At 43.0% G+C, this 20,231-nt stretch overlaps 1 protein-coding gene across 2 annotated transcripts in view; it reads right to left on the bottom strand.

The window, feature by feature from the left end:
• The window catches only part of IL13RA1 (interleukin 13 receptor subunit alpha 1), a 58,017-nt gene extending 51,450 nt beyond the window's left edge, over nt 1-6,567 (bottom strand). Inside the window, exon 1 of one of the 2 annotated variants that reach the window (XM_081277138.1) lies at nt 6,019-6,567. In XM_081277138.1, coding sequence (XP_081133264.1) covers nt 6,019-6,097 — 79 coding nt within the window. In that variant the 5' untranslated portion in view covers nt 6,098-6,567. The remainder of the gene's footprint in view (nt 1-6,018) is intronic. The other variant, XM_081277139.1, reaches the window with a different exon arrangement.
• Nucleotides 6,568-20,231: the final 13,664 nt, after the last annotated feature.

Genomic DNA, 20,231 nt, shown 5'->3' with positions numbered 1-20,231 from the left:
TAAGTAAGTAACTTATTGAGACCTTGTCTCTAAATAAAATACAAAATAGGGCTGGGTATGTGGCTAAGTGGTCAAGTGCCCCTGAGTTCAATCCCTGGTACCCGCCCCTCCCCCTCAATAAAAGAGGCAGAGGACCTGAATAGACATTTCACCAAACAGGATATAGAAATGGTCAAAAGCACATGAAAATGCTCACAATATCTAACATTTAGGGAAATGCCATTCAAAACTATAATGAGGTACCACTTTGTACCCATTAGGATGACTAGTGTAAAAATAATAATAATAAAAACAGAAAACAAGCTGGGCACTTGCATCGGTAGTCCCAGTCACTTGGGAGGCTGAGGCAGGAGCATTACTTGAACCCAAAAGTTCAAGACCAGTCTGGGCAAAATAGCAAAACCTGACTCTTATTTAAAAAAAAAAGGAAAGAAAATGTGTTTAAATATACCTAACCTGCCAAATATCATAGTTTAGATTAGTTTACCTTAAAAGTGCTCAGCAATCTTACATTAGTCCATAGTTAGGAAAAAATCAGCTGACACAAAGTCTATTTTATAATAAAATATTAAATATCTCATGTAATTTATTAAAAAGATCAAAATTCAAAACTTGAAATACAGTTTCTTTTTAATATGTATTGATTTCACACCATTGTAAAGTTGAAAATTTCAGGCAAGATCATCATTAAGTAGGGGACCACTTCTAGTTTACCCAATTAAAAAATTGAGCTGGGTTCAATGGTGCACATCTGCAATCCTAGCAACTTTGGAGGCTGAGGCAAAAGGATCACAAGTTCAAGGCCAGCCATAGCAACTTAGTGAGGCCCTAAAGCAACTGAGTACAACTCTATTTCAAAATAAAAAATAAAAAAAGGCTTAGGATATTGGGATTGTATTTTAGTGGTAGAGCACTTGCCTAGCACATGTGAGGCACTGTGTTCAATCGTCAGCACCACATAAATAAATAAATGTATTGTGTCCCTCTACAGCTAAAAAAAAAAATTAACTAAATAAAAATAAAAAAGGGCTGGGATGTCACTCAGTGGTAAAGCATCCCTGGGTTAAACCCCAGTATAAATAAATAAATCTTAAAATACAATCACCAAATATTTAAACATATATAAATCCATGTGAACTGTGTGTATATGTGTATGCGTGTATAACACACTCAGACATATACATAAATAAGTGGTAATGATACTGAAGCCAGATTTAAAGATAGGTAGTTAGTGTAGTTAGGTAAATCGCGTCTAATATCCAGTAAGAAATAAAACAGAGGCTATTATAGAGACTGGAGTCCCAGAAACCAGAGTACCACTTGGGAAAATTGAAATGTTAATGTCCCCAAAGCCCAGAGCCCATCCCAAGGAAATGTTAATGAAACAGCTCCCAGCAAACCGGGAAGTGCTAATCAAAAAGCTGCCCCAGGCCCTTCCTGCCCAGATTACTCTTCAGTCCACCTAACTCCCACCTTTTGGGCCTTCCCACCTGCATTCTATCACTGCAAGATAAAGGGAAACAAAGGACAGGAGTGTGGGAAAGCTGAAAGAAGACCTTAGCTATACAAAAGGGAAGCCCTCCCCCTTCCATGGATCCCGCCTTTTGGGTCCCCTTCTTCCTCCTGGAGAAGTCTTTCTGCTGTCCTTTAATAAAGCCCTCCATTTTCCACTCTACACTTGCCCCAGCGTGCTTCTCTGGTGTTATACTTCAGCATTGGGGAAAGCAAGGACTCGTTACCGGTAAATAACGGTAAAAATACTCTTTGTAAAGATCTCTAATTGTTCTTTCACTATAGTGCAGTAATTAGAAGGAAAGACTTAAAAGAGCCAGACTGCCCAAGTTCATATCCCAGCTCTGCAACTTAGTAAATGGCAAGTTACTTAACCTCTCTATTCCTCAGTTTTCTTATCTATTTGATAATGATAATAGTACCATATTGCAAAAGGATTTCTGAAGGATTAAATGAGTTAATATAGGTAAAATGCTGAGAACAATTCTTGCACAGAGCAAGTACTATGTGTTAGCTACTTGCTTGCTTGCTTTTTGTACCACAAACTGAATCCAGGGGCACTTAACTATGGAGCCACATCCCCAGCATTTTTTTTTTTTTTTAGGTACTGGGGATTGAACTCAGGGGCACTCAACTACTGAGCCACATCTTCAGCCCTATTTTGTATTTTATTTAGAGACAGGGTCTCACTGAGTTGCTTAGCACCTTGCCATTGCTGAGGCTGGCTTTGAACTCATGATCCTCCTGCCTTAGCCTCCTGAGCTGCTGGGATTACAGGCATGCGTCAATGCACACGGCTGTCTGCCTTTTTTTAATATTTTACTTAGAGAAAGGGTCTTGCTAAGTTGCCCAGGGCCTCACTAAGTTGCTCAGGGCCTCACTAAGTTGCTGAGGCTGGCCTTGAACTCACAATTCTCCTGCCTTAGCCTCCAGAGCCACTGGGATTACAGGCATGCACCACATGCCCAGCCCTGCTTTCTTTTTGACTAGACATAATGGTTCTAAATAGTTGCTTCAGTTTTCTGTGAAATTGTTATGTACCCATGGCCTTTGAGACATAAAAAGTATCCCTTGTACCTTCCTTAGGCATCTACTCTCAATTATTTCTTGGAGATTGATCACTGACATCAGAAGTGGAAGAGGGAAGGAAGAAGGGACCCTTGTATCTCCTCCTGGTAAATTGAAAACCCCAAGTGAGTCTACAGTCATCTAGCACCACATCCTATGTGAAGTAAGAGTTAACAGAATCAATATTTTTTTAAGCTTTAATGCATTTTGCTTAGCTGGTAGCTTTGACTTTCTCCTGTCCAGACACAGAAGCTGGCGCATTTTGGGAAAAGTTAAGGACATCACAAGAATCATATATGAGTCATTCATCCCCTTTCCTCACATACACTCAGTCATCAATTCCTGTCCATTTTTTTTTCTTGAACATCTTTCTTAATCACCCCAACCACAATAACATGCTCTGTTGAGCCCCACCAGGTGGGGGAAGATACCAGGAAATCATGTTCTGCACTGGACGTGTACAGAGCACATCTTTCCAATGGAGACCTGCAAACCCCAATTGCCACAGAGCTTACATTCCAGTGGCTCCCCTAACTAGTCAAGTCTTCCTGCTTGCTTCTCCTCCAGGGTCATTTCCCTTGGGCTGTCCAGTTCAGGGCCTTTAGGAGCAAACAAAGCAGGGCACAGTGGCACGCACTTGTAATCCTAGTGGTTCAGGACGCTCAGGATTGTGAATTTAAAGCCAGCAACTTAGCGAGATCCTGACTCAAAATGAAAAGGGCTGGGGGTGTGGTTCAGTGGATAAGTCCCTTGGGTTCAATCTCCAGTACCCACCCTCAAAAAAAAAGGCAAATAAAGCTCTTCGTCTGGACTGACCTTGCCAATACCCTCTCCTGCCAACTTAGGCTCCTTACTGACCACAAAGGAACACTCTTACCTTCACCTCTGGGTCTGCTCCTGCCAACCACCTCCTACTGGGAATTACTTCTCACATACTTAAATTCCACCTATCTTCGAGGTCTAGCTTAAATATTACCTCTTCCATAAAACTATCGACCCTCACAGTTTCCTCTGTTCTGAATGCCTATAGTACTTATTGTTTGGATTACACAGTTCAGCCTTGATAAAAAGCAGTCTCATTCATATATATATATATATATATATATATATATATATATATATATATAATTTGCTTCTTAATGAATAGTCTGCATATACTTTCAAGGGTCCCAACTGGTTCTGCCCTGCTGCCCTGTAAAGCAACCAGCTCCTCTGCCAACTAAGGATGACCCTCACTTCTATTGAAAAGGACACTAAGTACAGGGGTTAAGGGCATGGCCTCTGGAATCAGGCTGCTTGGGTTAGAGGCCTCACTTTTCCACTTTATTTAGGCAAGGGTCTTAGCCTCACTGTGCCTCAGCTTCCTCACATACAAAATGGAACTAGTAACAACACCAATGGTTTAGGCAATAAAGATGAAATGGAATAGAAAGCACTTAGAAAATTGCTGGGCATAGAGTAAATATTATATAAATGCTGCCTCTTATTAGGACTTGCCACAAAGTGGGCTATTGAGCTAACCAGACTAAAACTAAGCTGGTAACCTAATCATGTTTAAACACTCAAAGGCTCAGAGATGCAAGAACTGTTCGAACTTATGGAGTTCAACCTTGGCATTTCACTGATGAGAAAACTATGGTGCAAGAGAAGGGGACATGACTAACTCAGAGTCTCACAGCTGGTAAATGTCGTAACTACCAAAATTCAAGTCTCATGACTGGAGATATTTAATGTTTTTGCCACCATACCTCAATGCAAATTCTACTGATATTTCTAATGGAGAGAAAAAGTTTCTGTATTCTAAGTAAACAAGTTACCAACAAATCACTGTGACAAAATTTGGGGGTTTCCAGTATTGTCTAGAAGGCCAGGTGTTGTTTCAGGTGTGTGTGGGAAGGGCTCTGTAGGAGGGAGGGTGCTGCAGCGGCAAGGTTGAATATCAGGAAACTAATAATATGGGTGACCTTAGACAAGTCCCTTCCCTTCTCTGACCTGCAATTTCCTCACCTGTTTGAGGAAACCTGTTCCCAGTTGAACTAGAAACACTCTGGAGGAAAAGATTATGCTTGTTCCTCTAAGGTTCTAAGTCAATTTTCAGAGCCTGGCTCATCACTAAATAAGGCAGACAGTTCAATAATTATCAAAGATTGAGGATGTAGCTCAGTGGTACAGCACTCGCTTGGCATTCATGAGGCCCTGGGTTCTACCCTTAGCATCACAAGAAAAACACACACACTGTCATACTTCAAGCCTCCCTCAGGTCTCTACTCAAATGCTGTTTTTTCAATAAAGTCTGAAAAATTTACAATGGCAAACCTGTGACCTGACTTGTTTTTCCCCCACAGTATTTAGTGTCATCTGACATACCATATATTTTACTTTTTCCCCCTTCTCTGACTCTGCCAATAGTACCTTAGCTCTGTAGGGCAAAAATTCGATCTATTTCGCTCACTGTGGCATCTTTAGCCCCTTAGAACATTGCCTGGCACAAAGCAGACTCATTTTTACTTGAGTTTCAAAGCATAGCACATTTGTAAAAATGCAATAAGCAAATTCTTGATATTTGTGTCAATATAATAATAAAATCCATAAAATTTGGAGCTACCATTGCTACCCAAAATGTCCCAAAGGCCACTCATACCAGGAATAGTCCGTGAATACATCATTAATCTTTAATTTTCATAGCGACTCTGCAGTGTTGATTATTCTAAAGTTTCTGCAAAGGGTTGAGAAGGATAGGGGAACTTTTTGAACAATCTTTGCAACTTTTCCATATATCTAAGATTATCCCAAAACATAAATTTATTAAAGGGAGAAGTTTCTGCCCAGATAGTGCTCCAGGTTTCCCCTACGGATATTTCAGATGCCAGAGAAGGCTGACTTTCACGTCCTTTTCTACAGGGATAGGGATATTGAGAGCTTCCCGTCAACTTCCACCCCCCAAAAGCCACGTTCCCATAGTAAGGATCTGCGCCGCCCTGGGCAGATCCCGGGAAGTTCCGGGCTCGCCCGGACTTGGATCGCAGTCCCTGCCATCTCTGGCTTCCTCAACCCCTCCTGGGCTCACTTGGAAAGCCACAGGCATGTTTCGGTACCGCCCCCGGGAGCTAGCTTCCTGGGCTCTTCCCGACGGCTCAAGGGAAGTGAGACTGCCTGCCGTCGTCCCCCTGCTCCGCCGCCGCCACTGCCACAGCCACCGAGCCCAGGAAAACCCCGGCATTTCTGGGTCTCCCACCTCGAACTGAGTGCCAGCGACGGACCCCAGACGGCCGTCGCGGGGAGTTTTGCGGTCGCCGAACGCGGGGCGACGCGAGGGCAGCTCCCAGCGCCTGCCTGGACGCACCCCTCGGCCCCGTGGTGCCCTCGCGAAACTTTCGGCCACAACCCCTACGACCCCCAGCCCTCCAGCCTCCATCCCGGGCCAGGGGCCCCACTCACCTGTGGGCGCGGCGCCCCTGCCGCCACCAGCGCAGAGCAGCAGCGCCCACAGCCCATAGAGCCGCGCCGGCCGCTCCATGCAGCCCCTTGCTTCGGAGCCCGGCTGGGCTGGAGCCTCGGCAGTCTCCGCCTACTTCGCTCCCTCTCCCACTTCCCGGCTCCGCCGCCCTGGAGGCTGAGGGCCGGCGCAGACGGGAAGGGCCGCCCCGCCCACGGCCGCAGGTAACCCGAGCCGGCGAGCGCGGGCGGAGGGGGCTGGGCGCCGGCGGCTCCAGAGGCTCCCACTGCGCTCCAGACACCTGGCCTTGTCGCAGGCCACAGCCCGCCGCCTCCGAGGTCCGATCTCTGACCAAACAAAACTTCCTTGACCACGTCGCGGTCCAGCTCAAGAGCCTGCGAGCCCCCGCCCTCCGCTCCGTGGATTCGGTGCCCGCTGGCGTAGCCGCTGGGTGCGCACTTGCGGGGCCTCAGAGGTGCCAAGGGCTGTGCCCTGCTGGACACTAGGGCACTGTGATCTGTGGAAAGAACCTTGGCCTGGGAGTAGGGAAATCTGCCTGCCAGCCCTTGACCTCTGAGCCCTTGTTTCTTAAACTCTGACTCCAGGGTTACTAACACCAGCCCTACTTCACTGGGTGGACTTGAAAGTCCAAATAGAAGATTTGGTAGCACCTGTGCTTTATGAGAAGGATAAACGGTATATCTGAAAGCTGGTGATGCAGTATATTGAGTTGTATTTTTATAAAAAAGCAACATTCCAAATATGAAGGACAGTACCATACCATGTACTTGTATTTTTGAAAGCACACAACCCATATATATATATATATATATATATATATATATATATATATATATTTTTTTTTTTCCCCAGGGACATACAATTGAGAGCATGGGATGAGTTGGAAGGCTACCATTGAATACATTGAAAGTAGGTGCCTGTGAGAGGTTGAGGAAGAAGGAAAAAGAGAACCCTTATGAGTTTCCCACTGCTGCTACAACAAATCACAAATTTGGTCTCTTCTGGAGGTCAGAAGTCTCACTAACCTAAAATCAAAGTGCATTTCTTTTCAAGATTGTAGAAGAGAATCTGTTTCCTGACTTTTCCAGTTTCTAGGCTGCCCACATTCCTTGGTTTGTTGCTGTACCACTCAGACCTCTGTTTGCTTCCCTTTCTGTTCCTGCCTCCATTTTTTCCCTTATAAAGACCCTTGGATTAGACAGGGCTTTCCAGATAATCCACAATAATCTTTCCAGCATAAAATCCTTGATTTAATCACATTTGCAGTCATTTTTACAATGTAAGACAATACATCCTCAGGTGCTAGGGATCAGAGTATGTTGTAGGAAGCATTATTTTATCATCATCCCCTCTAGGAAAGAGTCATGACTGGATGGAATATGAGACTCATTAAGTTAGGTGCATTGGGGGCAAATTAAGTCAACATATATACCTGAAAAGCAGTTGCAAAAAATATAGCAATAAAACAGCTGATAGTGTACCTAGTATCAACCTCCCCCAAGGGTATTGGGATGTTTAACCCAGTCAAAACAAATGATCCACTCTTGGAATGAAGGCCTTCAGGTTCAATAAATATTTATGAAGTGTCCTTCCAGGAACTGTGGAAGACAATCTTTATAACCAGACCTTGGCTGGGGGTGTCAGTGATAGAGTTCATGCTTAACATGCACAAGTTCCTGGGTTCCATCTTCAGCAACACACACACACACACACACACACACACACACACAAACAGCAGATGGTGCCAACAAAGAGCTGCAGCCAGTTTAAGAGTCTATTATAGGGGTAATAGAAGAATAATACAAGTGGAAGAAATGATTTACAGTAGAGGGGGTAGAGAGAGAAAAGGGGAGGGGAGGGGAGGGGAGGGGAAGGGGGATAGTAGAGAATAGGATAGACAGCAGAATACATCAGACACTAGAATGGCAATATGTATATCAATGGAAGTGTAACTGATGTGATACAGCAATCTGTATACGGGGTAAAAATGGGAGTTCATAACCCACTTGAATCAAACTGTGAAATATGATATATTAAGAACTATGTAATGTTTTGAACGACCAACAATAAAAAAAAAAAGAGGGCTGGGGATGTGGCTCAAGCAGTAGCGCGCTCGCCTGGCATGCGTGCGGCCCAGGTTCGATCCTCAGCACCACATACCAACAAAGATGTTGTGTCCGCCGATAACTAAAAAATAAATATTAAAAATTCTCTCTCTCTCTCTCTCTCTCTCTCTCCCCTCTCTCTCTCTCTCTCTCACTCTCTCTAAAAAAAAAAGAGTCTATTATAAGGGCAAGAACATGGAATTATGGGACACAAAGAAGGGTGTGTTATGAGAGCGAAGGCTTCTAGGAGGAGGGCCTGCCTGCATTGTCTCTTAGGGTGTTGATTCTTCTTGCAATTAAAGGTTCAGTATAAATCCTTGATATATATTTGAGTAAAGTCATATTTATGAAAACACTCCATAAATTATCAAAGCATATAGAACTGACAGATATTACTATTATTTTTAAATCCCTCTGCAAATAGGCTGGCCATTCTCTAACCCAAGGCCTCCTGTCCCCTATCACCACAGACATACACACTTGTTGACATTTGCTATAAACATTAATATAATGTGTTTATAATAACATTTCCAAAATGATTATGTCATCTGCCTTTTAAGGAGTCTCCAGTTAGAAGAGGAGGCCCTGGGGACTGGTTGAGTGCCATTATGGGTACTACCTGGCATAGAACAAGCAGTGTTTTTCAAATAAAATAAACCATAATGCCAGCAAATGATTAGAAAAATAAGGTTTGTGACTTGTCATTAACCTCCATAAAAGGCCCTGAGAATTTGAGCATTGTGAGGAAAAAGAGAAACCGTGGCTCAGGGATGGAAGGAACCTGATTTCCTTCCACCAAGATAATTCAGGCCTATTGTCCATGACGAAGAACCTGGAGTAGGTTCCCTTTCTTTCTGATCCTTACACATCCAGTAATAATTTTTTAAAAATTCTTTTTTAAGGTGGTGGAGAGGGTTAGGAACGCTGTTTCTTCAACATAAAACCTTTCTTTGTAAATTCTGTTTAATTTATTCAAAGGGTATCTTGGATTGAATTAGGCCACTGTCCTGGTCTGCAGAAGAATGCAGATAAATGGAAAGCTTTCCAGGAACTGTATAAACAAGAAACTCTCATCAGTTTGGCTTTGAGTAATCAAAATCACGATGATGAAACATGAAGTTTAGCTTTAACCCTTAGAGCCCTGATGACTTGGGCATGAGACTACCAGTCACCTGTCCTGCCTTACCTTGGGGTGGCTTAGAGTCCTGGGCTGACCTGTGCCCCTCAGCTGCTCCAGTGAGCTGTTTTGATCTTTTTTAATTTTGACCCTTCTCACTGAGGATCCCCCTTTATCTGTAAGTGGAAGTGGAAGAGGATAGAGACAAGAAAACATCTGACAGGAAAGAATGATGTCCTTTTTTGCAAAAGTGTGTGTCTCTCTAGCCAGTGAGAAATATCCTCATGAGTTCAAAAAGGACATAGGCACTAACATACACAATGGTTTAGCGGAAAATGCTGGTCTCTTAAGTAAAAATCTCACAAAGGATCTTCTACCATTTATCGAGCAAAATCCAGACAGATGCTCACACCACTGCAATGCAATGAGAAAGGGGAAGTCACAGAAAGGGAATTTCCCTACTTCTGACTTTAGAGCAATGGTCCCAAGAAGAGGTGAAATTTTGCCCCCCCAGGGGACATCTGGCAATGTCTGGGGATATTTTGGGTTGTCATGACTAGGGGAGGGGCATGCTTTTGAAATCCAGTGGGTAGAGGACAGGTATACTATTAGTATTCTAAAATGTATAGGATAGCCTCCACAACAAAGGCTTATCCTGCTCAAAATGACAATAGTGCCAAAGTTGAGAAATCTTGAACTAGAATACTTTTTGTTGTCTTTTGTTCGTTGGTCTCTACCATTGATTGTCCACTTGCTTGACAAAAATCAACGGAAGATAAATGCTAAAATTACTTAGTCTTGAGGGGCTAGAGTTGTGGCTCAGTGGTAGAGTGCTCGCCTAGCATGTGTGAGACCCTGGGTTTGATCCTCAGCACCACATATAAATAAAGGTATTGTGTGAAACTACAACTAAAAAATAAATAAATGTTTAAAAAATAAAATTTTAAAAAGTACTTAGTCTTGAGGCTTTCCTTTCTTGTAACTAGCACTCCCAGTGCCTCCATCCTGCTATCTAGCCATGTAGATGTAGTCACTTCCTAGACTGTAAACAATCCCATGGGTCTGTTCTCCCCACTCCTCACCTACATGATCCTATTTCCGCTCTTTGTCTTCGGTCCTGTAGACTGTGTATAGCAAAGGTCTTCAAACTGGTCCTGAAGATTCACCCTCTCCACAAGACAGATGTTCCCCATGTGAAAATCTGATCACTTCATTCCCCAGCTTATGCTTTTTAAAATGACACCCCTCTCCTGAAATGCCACAAAAGGAAGTCCCAACTCCTTTACCCATAGGATTGCCTCTTCAGGACTGATTGGATTCCTCAGACTTTTCCCAGCTTTATTTCCAGCTGGGCTCCCAGGCCACTCAGAACTCTAGCACTACTAGCTGACTGGCCACCTTCAGGCTGAATGTCCCTTGTGGACAATTTTGCTTATTTGTATGTGTGTGTGTGCATTGGGGGGGGGGGGGACTGGGGATTGAACCCAAGGTCTCCAGCATGTTAAGCAAGTGCTTTGAAACTGAGCTACACCCCCAACCTTCTTGTGAGCACTTTTCTTTGGCCCATAACATGTTTAAATTTACTTGACTTTAGATGCCAAAATGAAAAAAAAAAAATCAGATTTTGCCTAAGCCCCGGATCTCTAGGTTCTTTAAAGAAACCAAAAGTTCTGTAATTGTATTCGACCTTAGTTCCAGTGTGCAACAGTCAGAGAAGGCCAAGAAGTAGCTGCCAATGTGTCTACAGAGAACGTGTTCCCTGTCTGCACTGGCTCTATGGCCCCCTACAACTCCTAGGCCTGGCTTGTTAGGACTTCCCTTTGTGGCATTTCAGGAGAGGGGTGTCATTTAAAAAGCATAAGCTGGGGAATGAAGTGATCAGATTTTCACATGGGGAATATCTGTCTTGTGGAGGGTGAATCTTCAGGACCAGTTTGAAGACCTTTGCTACACACAGTCTACAGGACCAGTGATGAGGACCGGAAATAGGACCAGCTCATTTACTACTTTCCTTGATCCTGTTTGACACCTCTGATATTTTTGTCACTACAAACCTTTTTGCTTCAAAAGCTTTTCCATCACATATCACATTTTTTGGTAGTTCTTTTAACCCCCAAATGCAAAATTCTGTTTCCTCCTGTGTGTAGGCTCATGACACTCAACAAGTTCCACTGTCATAGCAAATAATAGAGATTTGTGTGCATTCTATTTTTGCAACTGGAGCCAACTCCTTGGAGGTCAAGGACTCTGTCAAGAGTAACTCCAGAATTTTCACCCATAAGAAGCTTTTGGGGCAGGATTGGAAAGGACATACATCCTTATCTTGAGGCCATGTATGCACAGAAACACGCTGCTCTTAGATTCTAAGTTTATTCAAAGTGGCTTGGGGACAACAGAGAATAAAATGATGACTGTAATTTGGTTAGGGACACATGTCCTTCCCTTTGTGTTCAGGATTAATTGAATTGAAGGTCCCCAGTCTTCAGCATGTGGTTTTCTTCTATAGGTTTATTCGAGTTCACTCAAGGAAGTGCTTTTGTATAAGAAACCTCTGGCCTCTGGTGGGAAGCTTTGGGTTTAGTTTGAGACAGAGTAGGCATGCCGCTGAGGTGGCTGCTCAAGATCTGAAGTCCATAGACCTGTAGGCTTCCTACAGTGTTCATTCGATGAAATTTGCTGTTAGTACTGGGAATCTATGCCAGGGCCTCGCACATGCTAGGCAAGAATTCTACCAATGGGCTACACCCCCAGTACTAAACTATTTATTTTTTGGCAATACTAGGGATTGAGTCTAAGGGTGCCTTACCACTGAGTTACATCCTCAGCCCTTCTTCTTTTTTATTTTTTTTAATTTTGAAACAGTGTCTTACTAAATTGCTGAGACTAGCCTCAATTCTCCTGTCTTAGCCTCCTGAGTCACTGGGATTATAGGCATGCACCACCATGCCCTAACTTTTTAATTCAACAAGACATTCCTCTGCTCAGAATTCTCCAATATCAAAGTCATCACAATGACCTCCAAGGCCCTATCCTATCTGACCCAATTACCTCTCTAACATCTCCTACCCAGCTCCCTTACTCTCCTCCAGCCACACTGACCTCCTGGCTGTTCCTCACACAAGCCAAGCACAATGCTGCCTCAGCTCCTTTTCTGTGCCTATTTGCTCTGCTATTTGCTTCCTCTCCCCAAAATATCCATGTCTCACTCCCTCACCTCATTCAGATTTCCCATTGAGGCCACCCCATCAAAAATGGCAAGCTCCACAAACACACCTTCCTCCTCCCCATTCCTGGATCAATATCTCTCCATGCTAGAATGTAAGCTGAACGAGGGCAGGATTGTTTTTCCTGTTTATTCCCAGCGGTATCTCCAGCAACCAGAATTGTGCCTGCCACATAGTACATGCTCAAAAAATATAATTAATGAATAAATAAATTACACTTTGTTAAATACTATGAGAGATAACAACCAACAAACAAAAGGCAAGTTTTTGATCTTGGGAAACTCCCAGTCTAAACTGTGGAAAAGTATACACAATAATGAGAGAAAATGCAACAAACAAAAGTGGCAAAAAGTTCATCTGTGGTATAGGTTCAGAGAAAGGCAAGACAAACAATTGTGATTGGAATTGCTTTAGAAGGCTTCTTGTTGAAGACAGAGTTCAACCAGACCTCAAAGGATAACCAGGGTATGAGAGACACAAGAATAAAGGAGGAGGAAGGGGGAAGAGGATGTCAGTTTGTAGCTTGCTCATAAACAACAAGGAGACAAGTAAGGCTTTCACAAACAAGGTGGTAACGTAATAAAAATGGCATTTGGGACAGCTGACTTTCTAATATGAATTACCATGTCTTCATTCTTTTTTTTTTTCCTGTCCTGGGGATGAAACCTAGGGCCCCATGTATTCTAGGCAAGTGCCCTACCTCAGAGCTACATCCCCAGTCCTTTTTATTTTTTTATTTTTGGACAGGGCCTCACTTAGTTGCTGAGGCTGGCCTTAAACTTGTCATCTTCCTGCCTCAGCCTCCAGAGTTGTTGGGATTACAGGTGTGCAAAACTGCACTCCACAAGACTTCTTAATTCTTGCCTGGAGGCAAGAAGACCAAGAAGAGACCATTTGAGGTATTGGCAGTCAGGACTAGGGACAGCCTTTATGCAAACTTTCTGCAGTCGGGGCTGAAGATCTGTGAGGCTGATTCTTCCAGGATAAAACTACCTGGGGTACTTCTGTGTGGGGAGCCATTCTGACACGTGATTGGGTGACTCCCGTTAAGGGCCTGAGGCACTCTGGCTGTGTCGGAGTTATCCCGACCCTTTCCTGATGAGAGAGCCCATCCGTGTGGGGGTGTGCGTAACCACTGACCCTGGAGACCCAATCACTGACCCTGACCTTGGAGTGCAGCCCCCCCCTCAACCTTCATTGGATGGAATTCTCCCCTGAATCTCTTGTCCCCCCAAATAAAAGGCTACTCCCCGGGGCTGGGGATGTGGCTCAAGCGGTAGCGCGCTCGCCTGGCATGCGTGCGGCCCGGGTTCGATCCTCAGCACCACATACAAACAAAGATGTTGTGTCCGCCGAAAACTGAAAAATAAATATTAAAAAATTCTCTCTCTCTCTCTCTCTCTCTCTCTCCTGTCTCACTCTATCTTTAAAAAAAAAAAAAAAAAAAGGCTACTCCCCGGCGTGTTCGCTCTCTCTCTCTCCTGCTAGCCCAGAGTAATCCTCGCTGCCCTGCTGGGCAGCTGGAGGCGGGGAAACAGGGAGGTGAGCCGTCTCGGACCTAGCAATGTAAAATAAGGTACTGTCTGTGTGTTTTATTTTGATCTCTTCTAACTAACTTAATGCCAGAACCTCATTAATGAAACCACTGCGCAGGCCACGTGGTAGACTTCTGTATGCAAGAGTGTGCCTGGGGGCATGGAAACACTGCTGTCTCTTGTTCCCCATGAGAACTTACAATATTCCCCCTAGATGCTCTGTAGCTTCACTCTTCAGGCTGTAAACCCTCTCTGAAATGGGTCCTGCTCTGCTTTCCAATGCTTCAGGAAGTGCCTCTGTATGTTAGCATCCAAGGACCCTCCTTTGGCTTCTGGTTCAGGTGTTGTCACCATTGCTGCTACCCCATTATCTCAGCCAGGATCACCCCCCTACAACCTTCCTTTCTTCCTTCCTTCCTTTCTTTTTCTTTGCAGTGCTGGGGATGGAACCTAGGACTGCACATGCTAGGTGACGAATTTACCACTGGACTGCATCCCCCAGCCCTCCTCGACCTTGTCACTGCACCCTCTCCTCTGCTCATCTAAAACCCTGCCTCTCTTTACTAGCCCAGGCAAGACTGGTCCAATTCATGCCCTGTCAAGAGCAGCTTTTAACAGCCACGTTAGTGCATCACCACTTTGCTCCTTAGCATAAGTATCTTAGTCTCTGGGTCCTCAGATTAAAGATTCAAATGTGCAATTTGCATGTTAAGTCACCTGCACCTTCTTGTGCTGAAAGGTCTTCATTGTTTGCCTTGAAAGAGAGGATAATTAATATTTACATTTACCCAAAGAAACCTCTAGTCCCTTTTGCCTCAGTCCACAATGCTTCTCTGAGAAGAAAGTGGTTTGCATACCAGCGCCTCTGCTCCAGGAATCAACACTCTGATTTGCATCCCCAGAGTTCACTTTGCACACCTGGATTTTGAATAGATCCCTATGCAAACACAGAATTGAAGCCTCATGTGTTTTTTTGTTTGTTTGTTTGGTTGGTTGTTTTTTGTTGTTGTTGTTTGGGTACCAGGTGTTGAACCCAGGGGTACTTAACCCCTGAGCCACATCCCTAGCCCTTTTTATTTTGAGACAAGGTCAAGCTGAGTCACTAAGTAGCTGAGGCTGCGTTGGTTTGAATTTGCAATCCTCCTGCTTCAGCCTCCTGAGTTGCTAGGATTACAGGCCTGTGCGTGCCTCTGAGCCCTGTAAGGCCTCACTTTTAACTTGGAAAACAACAGGCATCAGGAGGAGCAGCAAAACTCATCCCAATGTAGTTCCCACATTATCCCTATCTTTCCCACACCCTTTCACTTTGACTGCCTTTTCTGACCCTTGGTCATAGAGAAAATTGCTTCTGACTTTGTCAATTGCATACCTAGTACCGTGCTATGGGGGCCTGCACTCTGGACTAAGAGATGGAGACCAGAGTTGCTACTTCTCAGCTCAGAAGCAAGGGCCAGTAATTTCACTCTGCACCTCCAGTTTACAGGACAGTATTCCTATAAACTGGAGTTTTAGGATGACACTAGATCCCCTGCTTTGCCAATTTCCTTCTGGGTTCTTTTATTTATTTATTTTATTTATTTATTTTGGGGGGGCACTAGACATTGAACCCAGGGGCACTTAACCAGTAAACAGTATCTCCAACCTTATTTTATTGAGAGATAGGATCTTGCTAAGTTGCCTAGGGCCTTGCTAAATTGATGAGGCTGGCTTTGAATTCACAATCCTCCTGCCCCAGCCTCCCAAGTTGCTGGGATTACAGGTGGGCATCATCACATCCAGCCAAATTTGTGTTTTCTATCCCATAGGAAATCATGGTCCTTTAACTGTAGCATTTAGTTCATTTACATTTGCCTTTTTTATCCCTTGTGCTGGGGATCAAACCCAGGGCCTTGTCCATGCTAAGTGAACACTCAACCACTGAACTACATCCCTGGTTCCCATTTCCTTCTAATTATACTTATTTCTACCATCTGATTTTGTGCTATTTGCCTCATTTTTCTGTTTCTTTTTTTTTCTTCTTCTTTTTTTTTTTTTTTTTTTTTTTTTTTTTTGGCACCTGGGGATTGAACCCAGTGGCTCTTAACCACTGGTCCACTTCCCTGGTCCTTTTCATTTTTCATTTTGAGGCAGTGTCTCACTAAGTTGTTTAGGGGCCTTGCTAAGTTGCTGAGGCTGGTTTTGTACTTGGGAATCCTCCTGCCTCCACCTTCCTAGTTGCTGGGATTATAGGCATGTGCCACTGTTCCTGGCTCATTTTTCTGTTTCTTGTCCTCTCTTCTCTTGACTTTTTTTAAAAATGTTTTGAGGGGTTTTTGCTTTTTTTTTTCACTTCACAGTATCTTTGATCCTTTGTAATATAGGCATAACAGTGTCTACCAGAAGGTTTATTATAAGGAAATGTGAGATACGAGATGAAGAAACTCACATGAAATATTTATGTCGTACATAGCCCATAATGAGTACTAAGAAATGGGAACTTTTATTAGCATTTCTAGTATTCTTTCATCTTCATAGTTCCCTCATAGCTCATGGTTCCGCTTCTGTTGTTCTCCTTTCTACTGGCATTGTCCTATTTGTTCTCAGTCTTTTTTCTTTCAATTCTCCTTTGCTCAATTTCCTGTTTGTTCTTGCCCTTTTATCCTCAGGCCAGGTACATGTGCAAGCTGCAACAATAAAGCCACTTGTGGGAGAGAGTCAGCGTGGAGGGGCACAGTAGGGGCAGAATGAGAATGTACAGTCCCTTGTCTACTGATACCCGCTCTACTAGGTGGCAAAGGTATTACCCAATACACAGCCAACTCTGTGTGACGGTCTAGGCTGGCCATGTTGAAACTGGATCAGCTGGGACCCTGCACTTCCGTGAATGGCTATAAAGACAACAGATCTCACCAGCAAGGATATAGGTTAAGTCTTTGCATCTTTTTTTTTTTTTTATTGGTTGTTCACAACATTACAAAGCTCTTGACATATCATATTTCATACATTAGATTGAAGTGGGTTATGAACTCCCAATTTTACCCCAAATGCAGAAAGTCTTTGCATCTTCCCCTTCAAGGAACAGCTGGATCATTACTCTGGACTCTCAAGGAGTACTGTTGTAGAACAGTGGGTGTCAGCTCACTAGGAATTTGTATATGCATGAACCAGAGCCTGGAAAGAGGAACCGTTTGTACTCAAGCACAATGTGGTCAGGAAAATTTTGTCATCATTGTTGTGACAGAGCTAAAACTAAATTTAGCAGACTGTATATATTCTTTTCATGATAATTGGAGAAAGCAACCTATTTTCTTTCCAAAAAGCAAAAAGTCCCCAAACCCCAAAAAGAAGACCTCTTCTAATTTGGTATTTGATGGCTGTGGAGATTCCTCACTCCAGTTACTTCAGATCTTTGCTTTTTCTGTGTCCTTTGTAGCATTACATTCTCTCAAGATATATTGTGTGAATGGAGGAACACTGGCGCTTGGTGGAATTTTGGGTGCTTTTCTGTTCTCTGGTGGTTTCCACACTTGGATTGAAATAAACAGAGGTGCTGAACTTCCATATTTTAAGTGGTTGATTTTTAGAATCTAATCTAATCTTTTGATTTTGAGAATCTATTTTTTATTTTTTTATTTATTTTTATGTGTGCTGAGGATTGAAGCCAGAGCCTGGCACATGCTAGGCAAGCGCTCTACCACTGAGCCACAACCCCAGCCCTGAGAATCTAATGTTTTGATGGCAATTTATACATTTTTATTCTTCAAGATAAATTTTAAATAGACTCTGTTGGAATTTTTTTTTTTGAAATTTCCTTATTATAAAACTGCAATTTCACTTTAAGGTGTAGGTGAAATACAATCTATTCCCAGGGACTCAAAATGACTATTAGCAGAGACAATAACAAGACGCCTTTCTATGGTTCAGAAGTTCTGAAAAACAAACTATATATAATCTATCTTATCTCTCTTCATCAAGGAGTATGATGCTGCCAGCATATTATAGCAATTGCAGGAGCCATTTGATTTCTTACAATCCATAGAAAGATTGGAGGAGTGGGATGTGAACTAAACATATACTGGAAAACAGGTACACAGGGGCAAAGAAGGAAACACATTTAAGAGGGGAGAGAGTTTTAGGAAAGAATGAGAAAATGGAAGGAGAAAAGAGAGAAAGAATATAAATGGGGTAGATGGGGGAGAGAAAAAAGGCTCTTTCAATTTTAGTATCCAGATAAAGTATTATTATTTTTATTTTGTGGTAGTAGGGAAGAAACCTAGGGCCTCATACGAGGCAGGTGCTCTACCATTAGGCTACATCCTCAACCCCAGACAACTATCTGATTGGAAATGACTAATGGGAGTTCTACTTCCCCTGGTATGCGCTGATCTCAGGAATCTTTAAACTCTTAAAAATTGTTGAAGACCTCAATGCTGCCTTTCCCCCCTCTCTTGCATAAGAATTCATCACAGGGCACTCCTTCCTTAACAACCTGTCCAAAAGTTTACTTTCTAGGGAACCTAACTTGTGACAAGTGTCTAGCACAGTGCCTGCCATATTAATGCTTAAACTATTGAAACAATGAGTTTCTTCACACACAGGTATACTTGAATTTAAACAAAAGAAATTCAGCAACTGGTAGACATGTGAGGATTATTTGCTGGTAAACAAATACTTGAATTCTCTTAAGGCATTTAACAGGGACTATGATTTATTTAAAATAAGATAAAATAGACAAAATATAAGGCATAAACCTTAGGGAGATGCACATTAAAACCATAACCAGGGCTGGGGATGTGGCTCAAGCGGTAGTGCGCTCGCCTGGCATGCGTGCGGCCCGGGTTCGATCCTCAGCACCACATACCAACAAAGATGTTGTGTCCGATGAGAACTAAAATAAATAAATATTAAAAACTCTCTCTCTCTCAGCTCTCTCTTTAAAAAAAAACATGATGAGATACTGCTTCACACCTATTAGGAATATATATATATATATATATATATATATATATATATGCTGTAGATGTACTCAATACCTTTAGATTATTTTTATCTGGTGCTGAGGATTGTACCCAGTGCCTCATGTGTGCCAGATGAGCGCTGTACCACTGAGCAACAGCCCCAGCCCCTAGGATGGTTATTATTAAAACACACACACACACACACACACACACACACACACACACACACACTAAAGTCTGAGTATGGTTACACATGCCGGTAATCCCAGCACCTTGGGAGACTGAGACAGGAGAATCAAAGCCAGCCTCAGCAACTTGGCAAGGTCCTAAGCAAATTAATGAGACCTTGTCTCTAAATAAAAATTAAAAAGGGCCAGGCACAGTGGTGCACACCTGTAATCCCAGTGTCTCAGGAGTCTGAGGCAAGAGGATTATGAGTTCAAAGCTAGCCTTAGCAAAGAGATGTGCTAAGCAACTCTGTGAAACCCTGTCTCTAAATAAAATACAAAATAGGTTTGGGGATATGGCTCGGTGGTTAAGCACCACTAGGTTCAATCCACAGTACTTCTCTGCCCCAAATAAAAATAAACAATAAAAAACCAGAAAGCAACCAGTGTTGATGAGCCTGTGTAGATATTGAAATATTTGTGCACTGCTGGTGAAATGTATGACACAGGTGCTATGGAAAATAGCATGGATGTTATTTAACAAATTATGTAGGACAATAGGTGTGACTCAGTGGAGGAGGAACTGCTTAGCCTGTGTGAGGCTCTAGGTTCAATCCCCAGCACTGAAAATAAAAAAGAAAGAATAAAACAAATTAGACATACTGCCAAATAGTGGGAACAATCCAAATGTTCATCATCATGATACTGAAAGCTCAGTCCTTGTACCCAATGCCAATTCAATAATGAAGACAAGGTTTTGAGAAAAAGGAAAAATAAATTTTGTTGCTTTGCTAGCAAAGGAGAAATGTTGAGAGCCACAGTTTAGTCGGAATGTGTCCAGCCAGACTGCGGCAGAGAAAAGCAAGGACTCATGTCACAGAAGCTGCCATTCTCACTGCTAGAAGGGATAGACTTTAAAAAGGAGAATCCAAGGGCTGTTTTCCAGATATTATCAGTAGATGTAATTAATCCTCAACTTTATTTTTAAGAAAGCTGTTTTTCCATTTTCAGATCCAGTTTCTTTGTTCAATGGCAGCAAATGGAAGGACAGATAACTTGGCTAAGGACAGGAAGAAGGTCAATCTTGTTTTCCCACATTTAGGCGGGGG

Source organism: Spermophilus citellus (assembly GCF_964194105.1).
Source record: "Spermophilus citellus genome assembly, chromosome: X".
Lineage (NCBI taxonomy): Eukaryota > Metazoa > Chordata > Mammalia > Rodentia > Sciuridae > Spermophilus > Spermophilus citellus.
Note: the sequence above shows the minus strand (reverse complement) of the source record. Positions and strands in the feature narration are given on the sequence as shown.